A 16,269-nucleotide genomic window follows, 5' to 3' on the forward strand; every position below is an offset into this window, starting at 1 on the left:
CGCAAAAAAAAAAAAAAAAAAAAAAAGCAACATATAACCTGGCTTAAGGCAATGAGAGGACACAAACCCAAGTGGGATGACTCCAAAGCTTACCCCAACCATTCTCACTTCACAGAGAAGACATGGGCTCCCTAATAACATCTCAAGAAGTGACATAATTCATCTCTCCTTTCATTCTCTCTGCAACCTCCCCAGGCTTAACCCTCATCCTTTGCTTGTCCTCAAGCTTGTGTGTACATTCCTGATTCTGCACTTTGCTTGGGCTTCTCGCTCTGCTCTGAATATCTTCACCTCACTTATCTTAGTTCTTTAATTCCTCTCACTTCATGTTACAAATCCTTTCCTGGCCACTTCACAGGATAGTGTTCTGCACCTCTTCAATTCGGATTTAACATTTCCTGGAGTATCTACTGTATCAGTAATACTTTGTTTACCAAATTACTTTCAGAATTACTCACATGCTACCTGAATCACCACATGTGCCCCATAATTTTCACTAAACCATAATCTCTCTAAATGAGGGAATGCATATAAAGTACTTAACCTAGCGCCTGACACATAGCAAGTACTCAATAAGCAAAAGTATGTACAACAGAATATACAAAGAAGATTGGCAATTAGGCGTTGTCTAGAGCAAGAATGCACATAACACATGTCTGTTAATCGGTGCCACCAGGAAAGACCCTGCTTTAAATGTCATGACACTGTTTAGATTCTTTTCCCTACTCAATATAACAGAAACCATAAAATTCTTTTCGTAAAAATGTTTTCTTTGTCACAGCAAAAAATACATATTTATAAGACTGTCAGAAAGAGCAGGCTATTTCCACCATCATACAGTTGGTTTGCTGGTGCCTCCATAAGAGAAATTTATCACTCAAGAGAATGAAATCCACTGAATGATTCACAGGAAAAATGTTCTGCCTACAGAGTAAGATTTTTCTAGAGGTGGCTGCTGGCCAGCCCCAGGTGCCTGAATGAAGACAACGGCATCCTGATGTCACTTTCACACATGTACTCTTGGAAAGAGCTTACTCCCATGCATGGGGTAAAGTGTGGCTTCTTAGGTTTGTAAGAATTCAGGCTGTACTCGGGCCACTTTCCGGAATTCTTTAGTGTGGGTCTTAGGGCACTGCATCTCACACCAGCTGATGGGAACCATCTGGACACCTGGAAGGGAAAAGGTGGAGTTGGAGATGGGACCCCAAATATTTGCTTGAGACCCTTCTCTTTTCAGCTGGGTATGAACTGAAGTGTCACCAAGCTGCCTAGTGAACCTCACCTCATACAGAAAAAAACCTTGTTTATCCCACTGATGTATGGAGTGAGTGCCTCTTTTCCTTAGATTATATAAGGAGAATCATTCTAATCTCAGTAGTAAGTATCTACACTAGCATTGCTTTTTAGATAATTAAAAAACACGGGAAATGAGGGAAAACAATGGACTAATCCCAAACCCTAGCTCCCAGGTAAAGGTAAGCATGTGGAAGCATGGACAAACTCACCCGATTCACTGTGGGCCACCACCACTCCCAGCTCATTTTCGGCAGTGGTTAGGAGGTAGTTGGACTGCGCGTCACCTAGGGAGATCTAGTCACATCACATTGGTAAAGGAAAACAGAGTTATAAGCCATCCCTCCCATAGCCACTTGAATGGTTTCTCCACTTCCATTTCTTCTTTTGACAAAGGACCACAAGTCTGAGGGGAATAAAGGATACCACTTTGGCCAAGACAATGTCCCCTGGGCGGAAACTCTTATAAATTTCAACCTGTAAAGAAAGAACAGGAGTGTTAAGTGAAAGCTCCGAATCAGGTCTACAGGAAACTATTAACACCCCTGGCAGAACCAGTCTACTTCTAATCTCAGAGGGTAGAAGTCATCACTACTCAAGTCAATCAACAACTTTTATTGTTTCTGTGGCATCATCACATAAATGAAAGATTTTGAACTCAGTAACCTAATCAGGAATCTGACTTGGACAAAAGTACTATAGCTGCTCTGAAAGGCTCCAGAGTAAGTCTGAGGAAACAGCAATGAATAAATACGTGGCTTCCAAGGCAAAGAGTAAACTAGCCCCTCTCTGGTCAACAAAGTGAACAAAAATGATATGAAGAGGAAAGGTACAGTGAAGTGAATTCCACACCTTCCAGAAGGGAACACCTTCAAATTCCTTGGACTCCACATTTCCACAGACCTTTCAAATTCACTGGAATAATTTAAAAGGATTGAGATTCCTAAAGCCATGAAAAAAAAAAAAGAACCAACCAACAACCTTGTCTTTTTCAGTAGCTCGGACGTCTTCCTTGCTATAAAGAAAAAAGAATTAACAGAAAGGTTAATTATCTGTGAGAAAGAATTATCCTGCAGACTCCTGGCAGACAAAGAGCTACAACAGCAGAGAGAACAAGTCCTAATGGGGACCCAGCTGCCACCCAGAGGAGCAGGGTGAAGATGTATCCCTAGTCCTCTCCTGGAGGAGAAAACCACATTTCCCATTCTTGGATCACACAGAGCAGCAGTATCAATACCTCCCACTAGAGAAAAGTGGATCAGATTTAGCAGGGAAGGATAAGGAACTTCACTGCCTTAGGAGAGCTTGAACAGAAGCACCACAGAACACAGAATCCTGAGGGTGGAAAGAGCCTCAGACGTTAAATTATCTAGCTCACGAGAATTGTTTGTCCCTTCTCAAGAACCCATAGGAAAAAAATTTACCATTTCACCCACTACCCTTTTTATTGTTTTACAGTCCTTGGGTTTAACTGATATTAAATTCAAGAAAGAAAGGTACTTCCTAAAATGCTTTCTACTTTGTTTGATATGAATCATCCCTACAATGCTAATCTCCAGCTTAGCTCAACTCTTTTTGTTTTATTTAAAGCCCTATCTCATTAATATTTTCCTTTTGTCCTAACTCACATGTTTTAACGTTTTCTTTGGCTACTACCTGGGGAGAATCAAAGCACAAAAGAAGAGAGAAATGGGCAGGAATAGAGAATGTAATTGTTCCTAAAAAATCCAGGCTCCCATTCTATCCTAATCTCATTCCAGGTGCTGAGGCAAATATGAAGACAAAAATACTTCTTACCGGATAGTTCCTCGAAAAGAGTTCTTAAGTGGCGTGGACCCCACATATAGGATGTGTACTTTGGCAAAGCGTGAATTGATGCTAGAGACCTGTGCAATAGAGAAAAGAGCAGCATTAGAGTGAGTATTAGTCGTTGGCAGCTGAAGGAGGCAGGAATAAACTAGGATTTTGGTCCAAGCAACCCTACTAAGTATAGAATTTAAGACAAGTTAACTCCTACTTATCCCTGTATAAGTCATACTCGTAAAGTGGAATAAGAGCCACTCTGGCCACTTAATAGAGTTACTGTGGAAATCAAATAATATGGAATAGATTTTGAAAAATATACAAGTCTAACATAAACACTCAAGGGTATTTATAGTGTACAGCAAATCTAGCTAGACCTTTAACAGATCTTACTATGAGCCCTGTAGTGTGAACAGAATTTAAGTCTCCATTTCAGCTGCTGCATAATATTTAGATCACTGCCTCTCCAGTTATTTTCAAAATAACACATACATTCTCTCTCCCTTTGTTTTTTTTAAAATTTGGCCACGCTTCGCAGCTTGCGGGATCTTAGCTACCTGACCAGGGATTGAACCCACGTCCTCAGCAGTGAAAGCTCAGAGTCCGAACCACTGGATCGCCAGGGAATCCCCACATAGATTTTCTGCTGGAGAAATTTATAGAGAAAAACTAAGAGCTGCAAGTTAATTTAACTGGCAGAGAGTGGGGATGGGCAGGGAGTACTGATATATTATACTTACTGACCAGTACTGCATTAATCTGTACTTCCCCTCAAAGACTTTATCAAATCTTTTGTTTCTCTGCAGAAAGAGTTTTGCTTCAGATGTTCAAAAATGGGCCTTCTGGGACTTCCCTGGTGGCACAGTGGTTGAGACTCCGTGCTCCCAGTGCAGGAGGCCCGCGTTCAATCCCTGGTTGGGGAACTAGATCCCACATGCATGCCGCAACTAAGAGTTTGCATGCCACAACTAAGAAGCCCGCATGCTGCAACTAAAGAGCCTGCCTGCCACAACTAAGGAGCTGGTGAGCCACAACTAAAGGAGTCCTCAAGCTGCAACTAAGGAGTCCACATGCTGCAACTAAGAAGCCCACCTACTGCAACTAAGACCCAGTACAACCAAATAAATAAATATTAAAAAAAAAAAAGGGCTTCCTTATCACCCTGTGGTGCCCCTCTCAGACAAAAGTAAAAAATTACAAACTCAGGGAATCAGCTCTGTGAAAGAACTATGCAAGCTTGAACTTGACCTCATTGATCATTATCCTAGAAATCTCTAGACCAGCATAGTCCAGTAAAACTTTCTGTGATGATAGAAATATTCTGTGTTGACCAATATGGCAGCCACCAACCACCTGTGGCTATTGAGCACTTGAAATGTACCTAGTGGAACTGAGAAAATAAATTTTAAATTTTGTTTAAATTTAAATGGCCATATGTGGCTACTGGTTACCATATTGAACAGTGCAGCTCTACAATGATCATTATTTCAGCATTGGACAGTATCCTAAGCATGGAGGTTAGGACCAACTTACCTTACAGGTTACAATAGCTCCCACATCTGGCAGTAATTGGGACTCTGTTTCTCTCATCACAGATATGACAGGAAGCTACAAAGAGAACAATAAAACATGAATATCCTCACTAAGTCTTGGGTAAAAGTGTCTGTGGCTTGAGAATAATATAGGAATGCCTTGGGCCACAGTTGAGGTCACAAAGGCAGGTGGACCACAGCTTCATTTGCAGCCCAGAGCAGAAAGCCTTAGAAATTTTAGGCTATAGGATGGCCAAGGGTCCACAGGAAGAAAGCTGCTAGAAGACATAATCTAACCATTTCAGATGAGTTCTAAGCTTTCTGGTGATTTTCTTAGAGTTTTCTGGCATACAACTATATTGCCTGTAATCATGGATAATGTGACTCTTTCCTCCAACGGTATACCTTTCTTTCTGTTTGTCATTTTATTGGACAGGCTAGAATTTCCAAATAAATGTTATATAATAGTGGCCATACTTGTTTACTTCTATTTTAAGGGAATACTTAACAGAGTTTCCTCTTGAGCATGGTACTGGCTATTGAAGTAGGCAAGATATTTTTGAGCCTCATTTTTTTATTAATCTCTCCCTTGTTCACTATGCCTCAGCTTTCCTGGCCTTTTTTCAGTTTCACGAATTCACTAAATTTCTTCCCATCTCAGGTTCTCTATTCAACCTGTTCTTTATGCTCACCCACTCAACTCTTAGTTTTCCTTTATTCAGGATAAATATAAATATTCAGGATAAAGATTCAGGTTAAATGTCACTTCTGACTAGGGTGGGTTTGCCTATTACATGTTCTCATGGTACCCCGTAATATTCTTTCAGAGCAGGAATCACATTTGTAAGCATACATTCATTTGAGCATATATTTGCTTACAGTTTGTGTTTGTGCCCCCGATAAGGGACCATGTGTATTTGGCTCATTACGACATCCCTAGAGGTCAGCACTGTGCCTGGCACATGAAAATGCTCCATAGCTAGCTATATGTATAGCTATGAAATGAACAAACTTTCAAATCCTAAGGAAATTCCCAAATTTATCAAATAAAAAGTCTCTTATTTTATAGATGAGGAAGAACCTAAAACCAGAGGGTTTAAGTTTCTTATCTAAAGCAGAATCAAGGTTTAGTCAATACTGAAGTGTTCTAACTCTGAATCCTCTTTCTACTCCGCTCCCTGTCTTTAAGCTGCTCCTTCAAAAACTGCTTATCTGGGCTTCCCTGGTGGCGCAGTGCTTGGGAGTCCGCCTGCCGATGAAGGGGACACGGGTTCGTGCCCCGGTCTGGGAAGATCCCGCATGCCGCGGAGTGGCTGGGCCCGTGAGCCATGGCCACTGAGCCTGCACGTCCGGAGCCTGTGCTCCGCGACGGGAGAGGCCACAACAGTGAGAGGCCCGCGTACCGCAAAACAAAACAAAACAAAAAACAAACTGCTTATCTGATCCTGAGCTAATCGTGGATCAGCCTCTGGAACCAGGGAGAATAATATTACTCATGCATTCAACAAACATCTACTGAGCATTTATCTTGTGCTGGGCTCGGAGGTTATGGGAGTGAGGCCTGTTTTCATGGAGTCTACGGGAGAAGGGTCTAATGGGGAACTTATTGATATAACTGAGTGTTTAATTACATGCTGAGCTAAGTGCTTAGAAAGGGAAGAATACAGCTCTTTGTGAGTGTTCACAAAAACAAAGCTTTTTTCGACTAGTGGTGTCTAGGACAGACTCTCTGAGAAAGTGATACTAGTGAGGCTATCTGAAGGGTAGGTAGGAATTGAATAGGCTAAGGAAGAGAGGAGCGTGTTCCCGTCGGCGTGTGTACAAAGGCTCTGTGGCGCACTGGCAACACTGAAAGAAGCCAGCAGTACTAGACAGCAGAGAGTGAGGCTCGGGTAGCGGAGCGAGATAAAGCCGGAGAGGTAGGCGACATTCGGACAGGATTCAGCTCACTGCAGGGCTAAGCTCGCCTCCACTCTTCCCCCACTTGCTTCCCCGAGTGTCAGCAACACAACCAAGCCGGACCAACAAAACTGTTCTGTTATGGCTAAGTGCCCGGCAGCGGGGACCAGAGCTGTTAAAACTTAAGAGACCAACTTCTTCTACTGAACGAGGCACTGAAGACGCGCCCGCAAGTCCCCTGCCTAAGAACTGCGAAATCAAAGGCAGCCTAAGAACTGCGAAATCAAAGGCAGCCTAAGAGAAAGGTAGAGACGGAGAAGAGGGGAAGCCGCCCCCTTTACCGCGCCGTTCTCGCTGCTCTTTATCAGGCAGCCAGCAAGCGACGAAAAGATGTAGCCATGCCGGGTGTAGGTGCCGCTGCCCGGGCTGCCCTCTTCCAAGTTACACAGACGTTCGCCTGCGGAAAAAACGCTGCATCAGCCACGGGTCCGCTGAAGCTGTTGGTCGTCGGGCCTTCCTGCCTCCGTCCCTGCCCAGGATTCGCTCTGGGCACCGCTGACTTACCGGGGATGCAGTACCTCACGGGTGGCGCCATGACTGCCCCTGTCCTAAGTCCGGAGGAAAATGAAGCCGATCTCTCATTGGCCAACATCCAGGTGCAGTTCCGCAGTAAGAAACGTGCCAATTGGTGAGCTTTATCACGTGATCACAGGGAGCACCTCCTTGAGGTGTAAACTCCATTTCCCAGGTTACCCCGGGACGAGCCCGGGGGCGGAGCTCCGGCCCGCATGCGCTTGCGCTTGCGCTTGCGCTTGCGGATAAGGATGGGCGGGCGGCGGGTCAGGGTCTGGAGGCTGAAGCAGTGGGCCGTGGGCCATGGTTGGTTGGATTGAGCCAGGTCGGGCCGGGGCGCCGAGCTGGAGGGGGTGGCATTGAGCGGCGGCGGAGGCTGCAGGGTTCGATTTGGCTGACTGGGGAGTCGGCCGGTGGCAGGTAAGAGCGAAGCCGCGGCCTTTGCTGCCCGGTCCTTTCCCTTTTTCTAGGGTCGGGCCCTGTTCTGGGGCCTTGTGAGTTCCTGCTCTGCACGGCCTTGCCCTAGAACCGGGCGGAGTGCACCCTCCGGGCAGCCTTAAGGCGCGGAACTGGAAGGTCAGCCCACCCAGCTCTCCCATTTCACAGATTTGGAAACTCAGCCCCAGAGATAGGATTTGACTTGTACAGTGTCTCCAGAGACCAAACCAGTACCCAAGTTATTTTACTTCCTGCCCATCATACTTTGGCCACGCCAGCCTTTTTGAGAAATAAAACCTTTCCCCGGTTTCTGTAACTGCAGCTTTCCGATCTTGCTGTCGGATCCTGTCAAGCGGAGCATGTTAGTCTGGAAGGGAAGTCTGCACATGAATAAAATGCTGCTCTTACTGATGATTGACATCTGCTGCTTGAGGCTGTAAACATCCTGAGAACAGCCTTTGTCCAAATGAGATTTGTCGACCTTCTTCTCAGTTTCCTCTGCCTTCTGGTGGCTTTGGAAGTACTCCCACCCCCACCCCTATGTCTCTCATATACGGTTTTCCCTTGGGAAAGAGATGGTGACTTAGACCCTTGGGAAGAGGGGAGTGCTGTGGCCTGCAGTCCCCTCTGATCTGGTGGCAGATGTCACTAAGTGGCTACCACCGAGGGATCAGAGTGCTCAGAGCTTGTGCTGGGGGTGATGGCGAAACCGTGCGTGCTCTATTTCCTGCCCTGTTCACTTCCGTCACCACCCCTCGCCCCTACCACACACAATTTTCTGAGCTGTGCTTTACCTCAATTTCCTGAGATGAAATGTTCAGTTGTGGCCCCATGGACTACATATCTCTTCCGTGGCATTCCCATACCCCCCAAACCCCACTAGCTAAGATAAGGGGTGTGGCGGGCTTGGCTTCAGGTTTCTTTTACACAAATCTGATCGTTAGCTCTGCACCTACAAGCTTTTGGCTTACATGTTTGGGTTGATTTCTGGTTGGACTAGTTTTTAAAAATGACTTCTGGCTCTTAAGTGCTATGATTCTAACAATGGTTTTCATTTCTCAGCGGACACTTACTTAGTGTTATCATGTTGGCAGGAGTGTCCTTGCTGTTATTTGTAGGACAGATAGACATCTGACCAGCCTTTCCACTTCAGCATCCCTCCAGTTCATTCATTCATTGAGCACTTCCATGATCCAGGTATTGCGCTAAGCACTTTATAAACATTTCGTTTAAACATCTCACCAAGTGTATATATAGAATCATAAAGGGGTAGAGCAGGAAGGGACCTTAGTATCTAATCCTACCCTCTCACTGAATGGGAACCCAAGAAAATTGAGTCCCAACAGGGTTTGGTGATTTGCCCAAGGCCACAGAACTGCTTAAGGGCAGAATTGAACCCTAAGTAGTCGAGTTATGGGGCAGATGAGAGTTGATAAGTCTAGTCCTTGAGGCAGGCATTTTCTGTAGAGCTCAGTAATTCTGGAAGTGGTTGAGAACAAGCTGAAAAGTGGAGAATCAGAGAAGGAAGATTTTTTTTGTAGACAGGAGAGATGGCATATAATTCATGTTTATTACGGATGAAGAATGCACCTCATTTGCAAGCTATTGTTATAAAAAGTATTTTAGTAAATAGGAAACTCTCCATTAGCCATAGAAAGGGAATGAACAATGTGCGGATGACCTAAATTACCTGGATTTGCTATGGGGTAAAATGTTTTGTCCCACTCTTACGTTAGATTTTAGCTGTATACTATTCGAAAATTCATGCTTCAAGCCAAATCATGATTCCACACAATAGGAGTCCAACTCAAAGGAGGTAGGAAGAAGTTTGAGCTTTTCCTTTTTCTTCTTTCTACACTGCCCCTTAATACTCTTAGACCCTCGGAGGTGATGGGAATGGCCACTTACTTTATCCTGGTACAGAGAGTAGGTCCCTACTGAATTGTCTGTCTTCTCTTTGCTGGCCTTGTCTGCTGGATTTCTTTTTGCCTTAGGTCTTAGAGGGCCTGTGGAAGGAGGTAATTAAGTTTTCTTTGAAAGGCCTCTTGTGGGGATGAGCCAGGGTGCAAGGAGAGTACCTTGCTCCAGTTACTGAAATGAAACCACCCCTACAGCGGAGCAGCCTCCTCCAGTTTCTGCTGGGTTTTGAGCTGCCTGTTAAATAAGTCAGTGGAGTTGCTGAGGGCAAAGTAGCCGTAGGAGAAAATCAGATAATTTCCTTTCTGGTAAAGCCTTTAATCTGCAGAATTGATGAGACTGTCATAGAAGGAATCTGTGTCTTCTGTTCTGGGCATTGCCTGGGCAGCTGACCTCCTGTGGCTACTAGATGAGGTAAAAACCACATGGGGGAGGTGAAGGCACTTGCAGAGGAGCCATGCACAGGGCTAAAGAGCTGGGAAGGTTGGTTGGGAAGCTTGGGCCAATGGCAGCAGCCGCAGAGAAAGCTCTTGAGTGTCCAACTAGAACAGGGCAGGGGAGACTCACCACTCAGAGGGCAGGCCCTGTGGTCTTCAGGAGCCACCAGCCCTCCTCCCACTGTCCGTGTCTCCTGGCCTGTGGTGGTGTTCTGCTCTGAACACCAGAAATTGTCTTGGCTTCAGTAAGCTTGGGGTGGGGCTGGGACTAGAATTGGAGACAAAACATCTTATGTCATACAAGGGGTAGCTGAGCTGTCTTGACAGGAGACAGGGACTCTCATGCCACCAGGCCTGTAACGTCAGCAGGAAGGATGAGTATCTTTTGCCAAGACTCAGGTAGCACCAGGGAAGATCTAGGTGCAGGATCCACATGCTGTGAACTCATTCCCCCACTGACTGTTCCTGGTGAAGACAATTGTTAGGAGGTAGGCCAATGGGCCAGGGCAGGCAGGAGACACCGGGACACCTCTGCTACGGTGGCCAGGCCCTCAGAGGCACATGGATGGCTTTGTGCACATTGATCGGGCTCCACCCAGTGGTCTGTCTACACAGACAACTCCAGAGACCCTGCTTTGGCTTCGAGTCACCTCCCTACTTCCCACACCTACTGACTGGCCCAGCGGGCCTCGGTCTTAGGTCTTTGCCTCCAAGCTCCCCACTGGTGGGGCAGGGAGGGACAGGGCCCAGGCTGGCCCCTCACAGTTGTGTGCTCTCCTAGGAGCCATGCGGGGCCAGCGGAGCCTGCTGCTGGGCCCTGCCCGCCTCTGCCTGCGCCTGCTTCTGCTCCTGGGCTACAGGCGCCGCTGCCCACCTCTGCTCCGCGGCCTGGTTCAGCGCTGGCGCTACGGCAAGGTCTGCCTGCGCTCCCTGCTCTACAACTCCTTTGCGGGCAGTGACACCGCTGTGGATGCTGCCTTTGAGCCTATCTACTGGCTGGTGGACAATGTGATCCGCTGGTGTGGGGTGGTGAGTGATGCCTGGGGACAGGAAAAGGGATGTTTGGGGGTAGCAGAGGGACATGTGTCTGATGGACCTACACTGGGTTTGGACCCACACTGGCCTCCTACCCTGGGGAAACTCCCGAGTGTACCCTGGGTGTTGGCGAGCTCTCTCACTGCGTCTTCTTGACCCCCTTGGTGTCGGCAGGTGTTCGTGGTCCTGGTGATCGTGCTGACCAGCTCCATTGTGGCCATCGCCTACCTGTGTGTCCTGCCCCTCATCCTTCAGACCTACTCAGTGCCACGACTCTGCTGGCATTTCTTCTATAGTCACTGGAATCTGATCCTCATTGTCTTCCATTACTACCAGGCTATCACCACTCCACCTGGATACCCACCCCCGGTGGGTCCCCCCTCAGGGGCATGGGGGAGGGAGAGAACTGCAGGCTATTGGAGCCAGTCCCAGGAGTGTGGAGGGAGAGTGCCTTGGTATTTTGGAGGTCTGAAACCGGTGCTGCCACAGTTGTCATGGTGCTTTTCTCCCTCTGCACAGGGCAGGAATGATATCACAACGGTCTCCATCTGTAAGAAGTGCATTAACCCCAAGCCAGCCCGAACACACCACTGCAGCATCTGCAATAGGTGGGTCTCTGGGAACCCCAGCTGTGGCCCTTTTGCTGTAGCTCTAGGGCAGAACCTAGACCTGGAATTTGACAGGACATTTATGAGGCACCCGTCATGTGCCAGGGAGTGTGCCCTCTATATCGGGACACCTGGTCCTCAGGATGGTCCTGCCAAGTTCCGCATTTTCACCACTTGTGGAAAGTGAGATTCAGAGAGATGGGCCAGGGTAGGCAAGAGACCCCGAGTTAGCTTGTCCAGTGTCATGTAGCCAGTGAAGCAGGGTTTGAAGCAAGGCCTGGCTCTCCTCAAAGTCTGTGCCCTTTCCACCTCAGCAGGATGCTGGTCCTTATAGGAAAGGATTGGCACTGACATCTCAAGATCCTTGGCCACCGTAACAGAGCCTGTGTCCCTCCCTCACAGGTGTGTGCTGAAGATGGATCATCACTGCCGTATCCTTTTATTATCTCTTCTGCCTGAGGCCTCCTTCTTTAGCTCCAGAGCACTGCAGAGGTTTAAGGGCCACAAACCCAAGGCTTCTAGCATCACCCTGCAGAGAACACTGGGCTCATGAGAAGTTTGTAGAAGAGCAGTTTTCGGGGCTGACATCTCCTGGGAAAAGCAGGAGGCTTACATGCTCTCTGGGATGGATCTTCTTGGAGCAAGGCTCCCATCCCTAACAGCTCTTTCTTTTGTAGACTGTCGTGCTAACATGTATTGGATGGAAAGAGATGTTTGGTTCAGTGGGTTGTCCAGTAGGTGTCCAGATAGAACCATTGGTCCCTTGCTGCTGTCCCACACAGATGTCTGGTTAACCCGTTAGGTTGAAGTCTTGGCAGACTCATTTTACTGAAGGATTTCAGTTTTCATGATCTCCTGATGGGACTTGTGAGGGCTTTGAAAAGCTTTAACACTTTCAGCTCAACTTCAAGGAAGTCCCATATTTTCCTGCCTTTGGTGACAGGAAGCCTTGGGCTTGGATGATGTTGTCAGGAACCAGGATGAACCAGAGAAACCTGGACACCCCCTGAAGCTGTGTTTGGTCTTGTCCTTAATCCTGTCTCCATCAGCCTGGCTAAACAACTGTGTAGGCCACTATAACCATCGGTACTTCTTCTCTTTCTGCTTTTTCATGACTCTGGGCTGTGTCTACTGCAGCTACGGAAGTTGGGACCTTTTCCGGGAGGCTTATGCTGCTATCGAGGTGAGCCTGTAGTTAGGAGCAGGGCAGCTCAATGGAGAGCGCTTTGGGGTGTGGAATCCATCCCTAAGGAGAGGGGCTGGTAGCACCCCCCATCCTAGAGGCCTGGGAGTATAACCAGCACTGTTTTCCACCCCCTTAGAAAATGAAACAGCTCGACAAGAACAAACTACAGGCGGTTGCCAACCAGGTGGGCTGTCCCCACCCCACTGCCTCCTGCTGCTCAGGCCAGGGGTGTAGAGTTGCTGAGGCAACTGGGGCCCACCTGTTTAGTCAAGTTGTAGAGGCTGGGGTAAGGGGCCAGTCGAGACTGGATCGGGGTGTTTCTGGGCACTGTCGGCCGTGGGCAGACTAAGTGGCCTAGGGGCAAGCTGGGGGTCCCTGGTACGTGACAGTTTTTGGCTATTCCATTATCACCTTCTTTGGGCTGAGCAAGGGCTCTGCCTTGGTGATGGCCTGAGCAGCAAGGAGTCTATGTTAGTCTGTGTAATGGGGTTCCAGGGGACAGAGGTCGGGCTGGGCCAGTCTGACCAGCCTTTGTTCCTGGTCTGTCTGCGTCCGCAGCAGGATCGTCCCTTCTCCCCTGGCCTTTTAGGACTCCTTATTCTGAGCAGATCTTGGGCTTGTGATCGTGTCTCTGCTGCCCTTTTGGCTCTTAGTGGGGCTCACAGTTCTCCCCCTCCAGTTATTCCATTCTGGGTATGGGTCTCGTCCCCTCTTGGGGATTACAGCCACACAGTTCTAGCTGGGGAGTGGAGTGGCTTCCCCTGGAGCCCCATTTGTGTTGTCAGAGCTAAAGGCCCAGGGTTGGTCCCTCCTGTGCTTTACCATCCTGTCCAGACCTGCTCTGCCCCGTGTTTGTCCACGATGATGCCGCCAGCTTGGTCCACCCATCTGGCTGCTGCCTTGACTCCTCTGTGGCTTAACCCCCTATTTTCTCATCATGGGCTTGGATCACTTCCCTGCCTGCAGGTGTTGGGCTCTGGTGGAGACCAGTGGAGCAAATGATCCAGACTTTGCTGTTTTCTTTTTCTAGACTTATCACCAGACCCCACCACCCACCTTCTCCTTCCGAGAAAGGGTGACTCACAAGAGTCTTGTCTACCTCTGGTTCCTGTGCAGGTATCTTAACTCTCATTTTTGACAGTTTGAGGGGCAGCTTCAGAAAAACCTTTTTCGGTGCCCACACCCAGGCAGGAACCCACCCCTGTGTAAACTGCTGCTGTTCTTATTCTCACTTAGGTTGGCAAAGAGTAGGGCTTAATTTTCTTCAGCATTTGGGGGCAGGGAACATTAAAGATTTGGCATTGAGTATTTGGTATGTGCCAAGGGAAGTTAAACTCCTACTTAAAGGGTAGGTGCATTTCATAGATGAGGAAAATTGCAGATCTGAGGGGTGAGGTGATTTGTTCCATGATACACAGCTAGGAAAGGTAGAGCTGGAATCTGAATGTTGTGCCATTTTATTCTAATCGTTAGTGCTTTTACTACCTCTTCTGTCTGCCAAGCATGGGTATTTTAGGAAATATGTAACATTTTCATTAGTAATAGACTTATTTCCCCATCTTGCTTTCCACATCATTTATTCTTAGCCCACATTGATGCTTTTTCATGGATGCAGTGAAGTAAAAGTTCGTCTAGGACACGTACGCTGGGAGTTAAGGCAGACTTAGACATAAGTCCCTAGGCAGTCGCTGTTGCTCAGCTCAATTTCAGACCTACGCATGGCCTCTAACTCCCTCCACACTACCCCACAATCTTTGCCCCTCTTTCCTCAGTTCCGTGGCACTTGCCCTGGGTGCCCTAACTGTCTGGCACGCTGTTCTCATCAGTCGAGGTGAGACTAGTATCGAACGGCACATCAACAAGAAGGAGCGACGTCGGCTGCAGGCCAAGGGCAGAGTGAGTGGGGCTGGGACTGGGGCAGGGGGATGGGTAGGTAACTGAACCTGCCTTCCTATAAACAGAGGCCATGGTCAGGGCCAACTAAGGCAGGCATCATGAAAGCCAGAACTTGCCTGGCCAATTTAGGCTCAAAATTGGTTTAAGGAAAAGGGTTCGTAGAAACACGTTTTTCTTTGCTCTAGGTTTTTAGGAATCATTACAACTATGGCTGCTTGGACAACTGGAAGGTATTCCTGGGTGTGGACACAGGAAGGTAAAGTAAAATATTTAGACCAGCACTGTTCATTGAACTTTCTGTGATGAGAAAAATATTCTATACCTCTGCTGTCTAGCCATTAGTCACATACGGCTTTTGAGCGCTTGAAATGTGGCTAATATATCAGTGAATTGAATTTTAAATTTAATTTCATCTTCACCAATTTAAATAGGCATGTGTGGCTAGTGGCCCCATATTGGTACGATAGCAGGTGACTACGACAGAATCCTTAGAAAGCTGTTCTCGAGAAGGGACCTCTAGTTAGGGTATGCTGGCCACCAGTCACCTTTCATTTGTATGGCAGTGTCTGGATTTCAAGCACATAATTTGTGGGATTGAAGTCATCTATTTGTGACAGAGGTCCCCAAGACAAGAAATGAAGCTAGCTCCCTCAGCCCAAGAGACAAAGGCAAATTATTCTTCAAATTGCAACTACTGAGGCAGTAATAAGTAGGTGACTGTAAGTACCTGCCCTCTTCCTTCTCCCATCCTATTATTCCTGCCTGTCACTGTGCTTACAGTGGCCCCTTAGAAGTAGTTCAAAACCTCTAAAGGCCTTCAAGATGCCAGAGGGCACATTTATTGGACAAAATTGGAACTTTTATTGCTTTTGTGATGAATGCCAGGGTAGCTTCAGACTTCCTTGATATATCTTTGCTGAGGAATGAGGCTCAGGAAGGTAGACTAGGAAATCTTAGATCTCACAAGTATTTCTGTCTTCTCTTACAGGCATTGGCTGACTCGGGTGTTGTTACCTTCCAGTCACCTGCCCCATGGGAACGGAATGAGCTGGGATCCCCCTCCCTGGGTGACTGCTCACTCAGCCTCTGTGATGGCAGTGTGAGCTGGAGTGTGTCAGCCACAACTTGAGCACCACCCTGCTTCCTCCATTGCCTCAAGGGCCTCCAACGATAGCTTCTTGGAATCCTTGAGCAAAAAGAGCCAGTGGGCCTGCCTTACGGTACCATGCAGGGACAGCTCAAGGACCAGTCTCCCCGCCATGGCAGAAGCAAGGCATGATGTGGAAAAACCCTAGGACTGATGTCCCTTTACTCAGGCAAACAGAAGTTCCAGCCCCAGACTGGAGATCAGGCAGCTAGCAACCTTACCGGGTACTGACCCCGACCTCCTCCAGCTTACAGCACTGGGGTTGGCTACCACCTCTTCCACTTGCCGTCTGAGAAAACACCTGAATGGTAGAGCTGAGATCCTGGCTTCTCAACAGGGCAAAGATACCAGGCCTACTGCTGAGGTCACTGCCACTTCTCATGTGCTGAAGGGAGCAAAAATAAAGGTATTTGATTTTTTAAAGATAGGTAGTTTTTCACTCTTTGCCTTTCTTGTGGGGTGGGGAAGGGGAAAGTCAGGGTCAAGGCCTAGTGAGTGGGTGTTA

At 47.6% G+C, this 16,269-nt stretch overlaps 2 protein-coding genes across 12 annotated transcripts; one reads left to right on the plus strand and one right to left on the minus strand.

Moving 5' to 3' along the window:
- Window positions 1-937: 937 nt before the first annotated feature.
- Window positions 938-7,137, minus strand: EXOSC1 (exosome component 1; the record flags this gene model as incomplete). 6 transcript variants are annotated; one of them, XM_079706635.1, is made up of 8 exons in its annotated part: window positions 938-1,170; window positions 1,506-1,590; window positions 1,720-1,770; window positions 2,275-2,308; window positions 3,091-3,179; window positions 4,630-4,704; window positions 6,869-6,984; window positions 7,092-7,137. In XM_079706635.1, 8 exons carry the CDS (start codon window positions 7,120-7,122, stop codon window positions 1,064-1,066), a joined length of 588 nt encoding a protein of 195 aa, XP_079562761.1. In that variant the 3' UTR covers window positions 938-1,063. The 6 variants fall into 6 exon arrangements, with proteins under 6 accessions (XP_079562761.1, XP_079562763.1, XP_079562762.1 ...); XM_079706637.1 differs by lacking the exon at window positions 4,630-4,704 and having other exon boundaries at window positions 7,092-7,122; XM_079706636.1 differs by lacking the exon at window positions 1,720-1,770 and having other exon boundaries at window positions 7,092-7,122.
- A 3,536-nt stretch (window positions 7,138-10,673) lies between these two features.
- ZDHHC16 (zDHHC palmitoyltransferase 16) lies at window positions 10,674-16,191 on the plus strand (the record flags this gene model as incomplete). 6 transcript variants are annotated; one of them, XM_079714271.1, is made up of 10 exons in its annotated part: window positions 10,674-10,921; window positions 11,102-11,296; window positions 11,447-11,535; window positions 11,938-11,966; window positions 12,585-12,718; window positions 12,858-12,905; window positions 13,752-13,837; window positions 14,494-14,617; window positions 14,803-14,873; window positions 15,606-16,191. In XM_079714271.1, 10 exons carry the CDS (start codon window positions 10,679-10,681, stop codon window positions 15,718-15,720), a joined length of 1,134 nt encoding a protein of 377 aa, XP_079570397.1. In that variant the 3' UTR covers window positions 15,721-16,191. The 6 variants fall into 6 exon arrangements, with proteins under 6 accessions (XP_079570397.1, XP_079570399.1, XP_079570398.1 ...); XM_079714273.1 differs by having other exon boundaries at window positions 10,679-10,921; window positions 14,548-14,617; XM_079714272.1 differs by lacking the exon at window positions 12,858-12,905 and having other exon boundaries at window positions 10,679-10,921.
- Window positions 16,192-16,269: the final 78 nt, after the last annotated feature.

The sequence above is a fragment of the Hyperoodon ampullatus genome (genome assembly GCF_949752795.1).
Source record: "Hyperoodon ampullatus genome assembly, chromosome: 1".
In the NCBI taxonomy this organism is placed as follows: Eukaryota; Metazoa; Chordata; class Mammalia; order Artiodactyla; family Ziphiidae; genus Hyperoodon; species Hyperoodon ampullatus.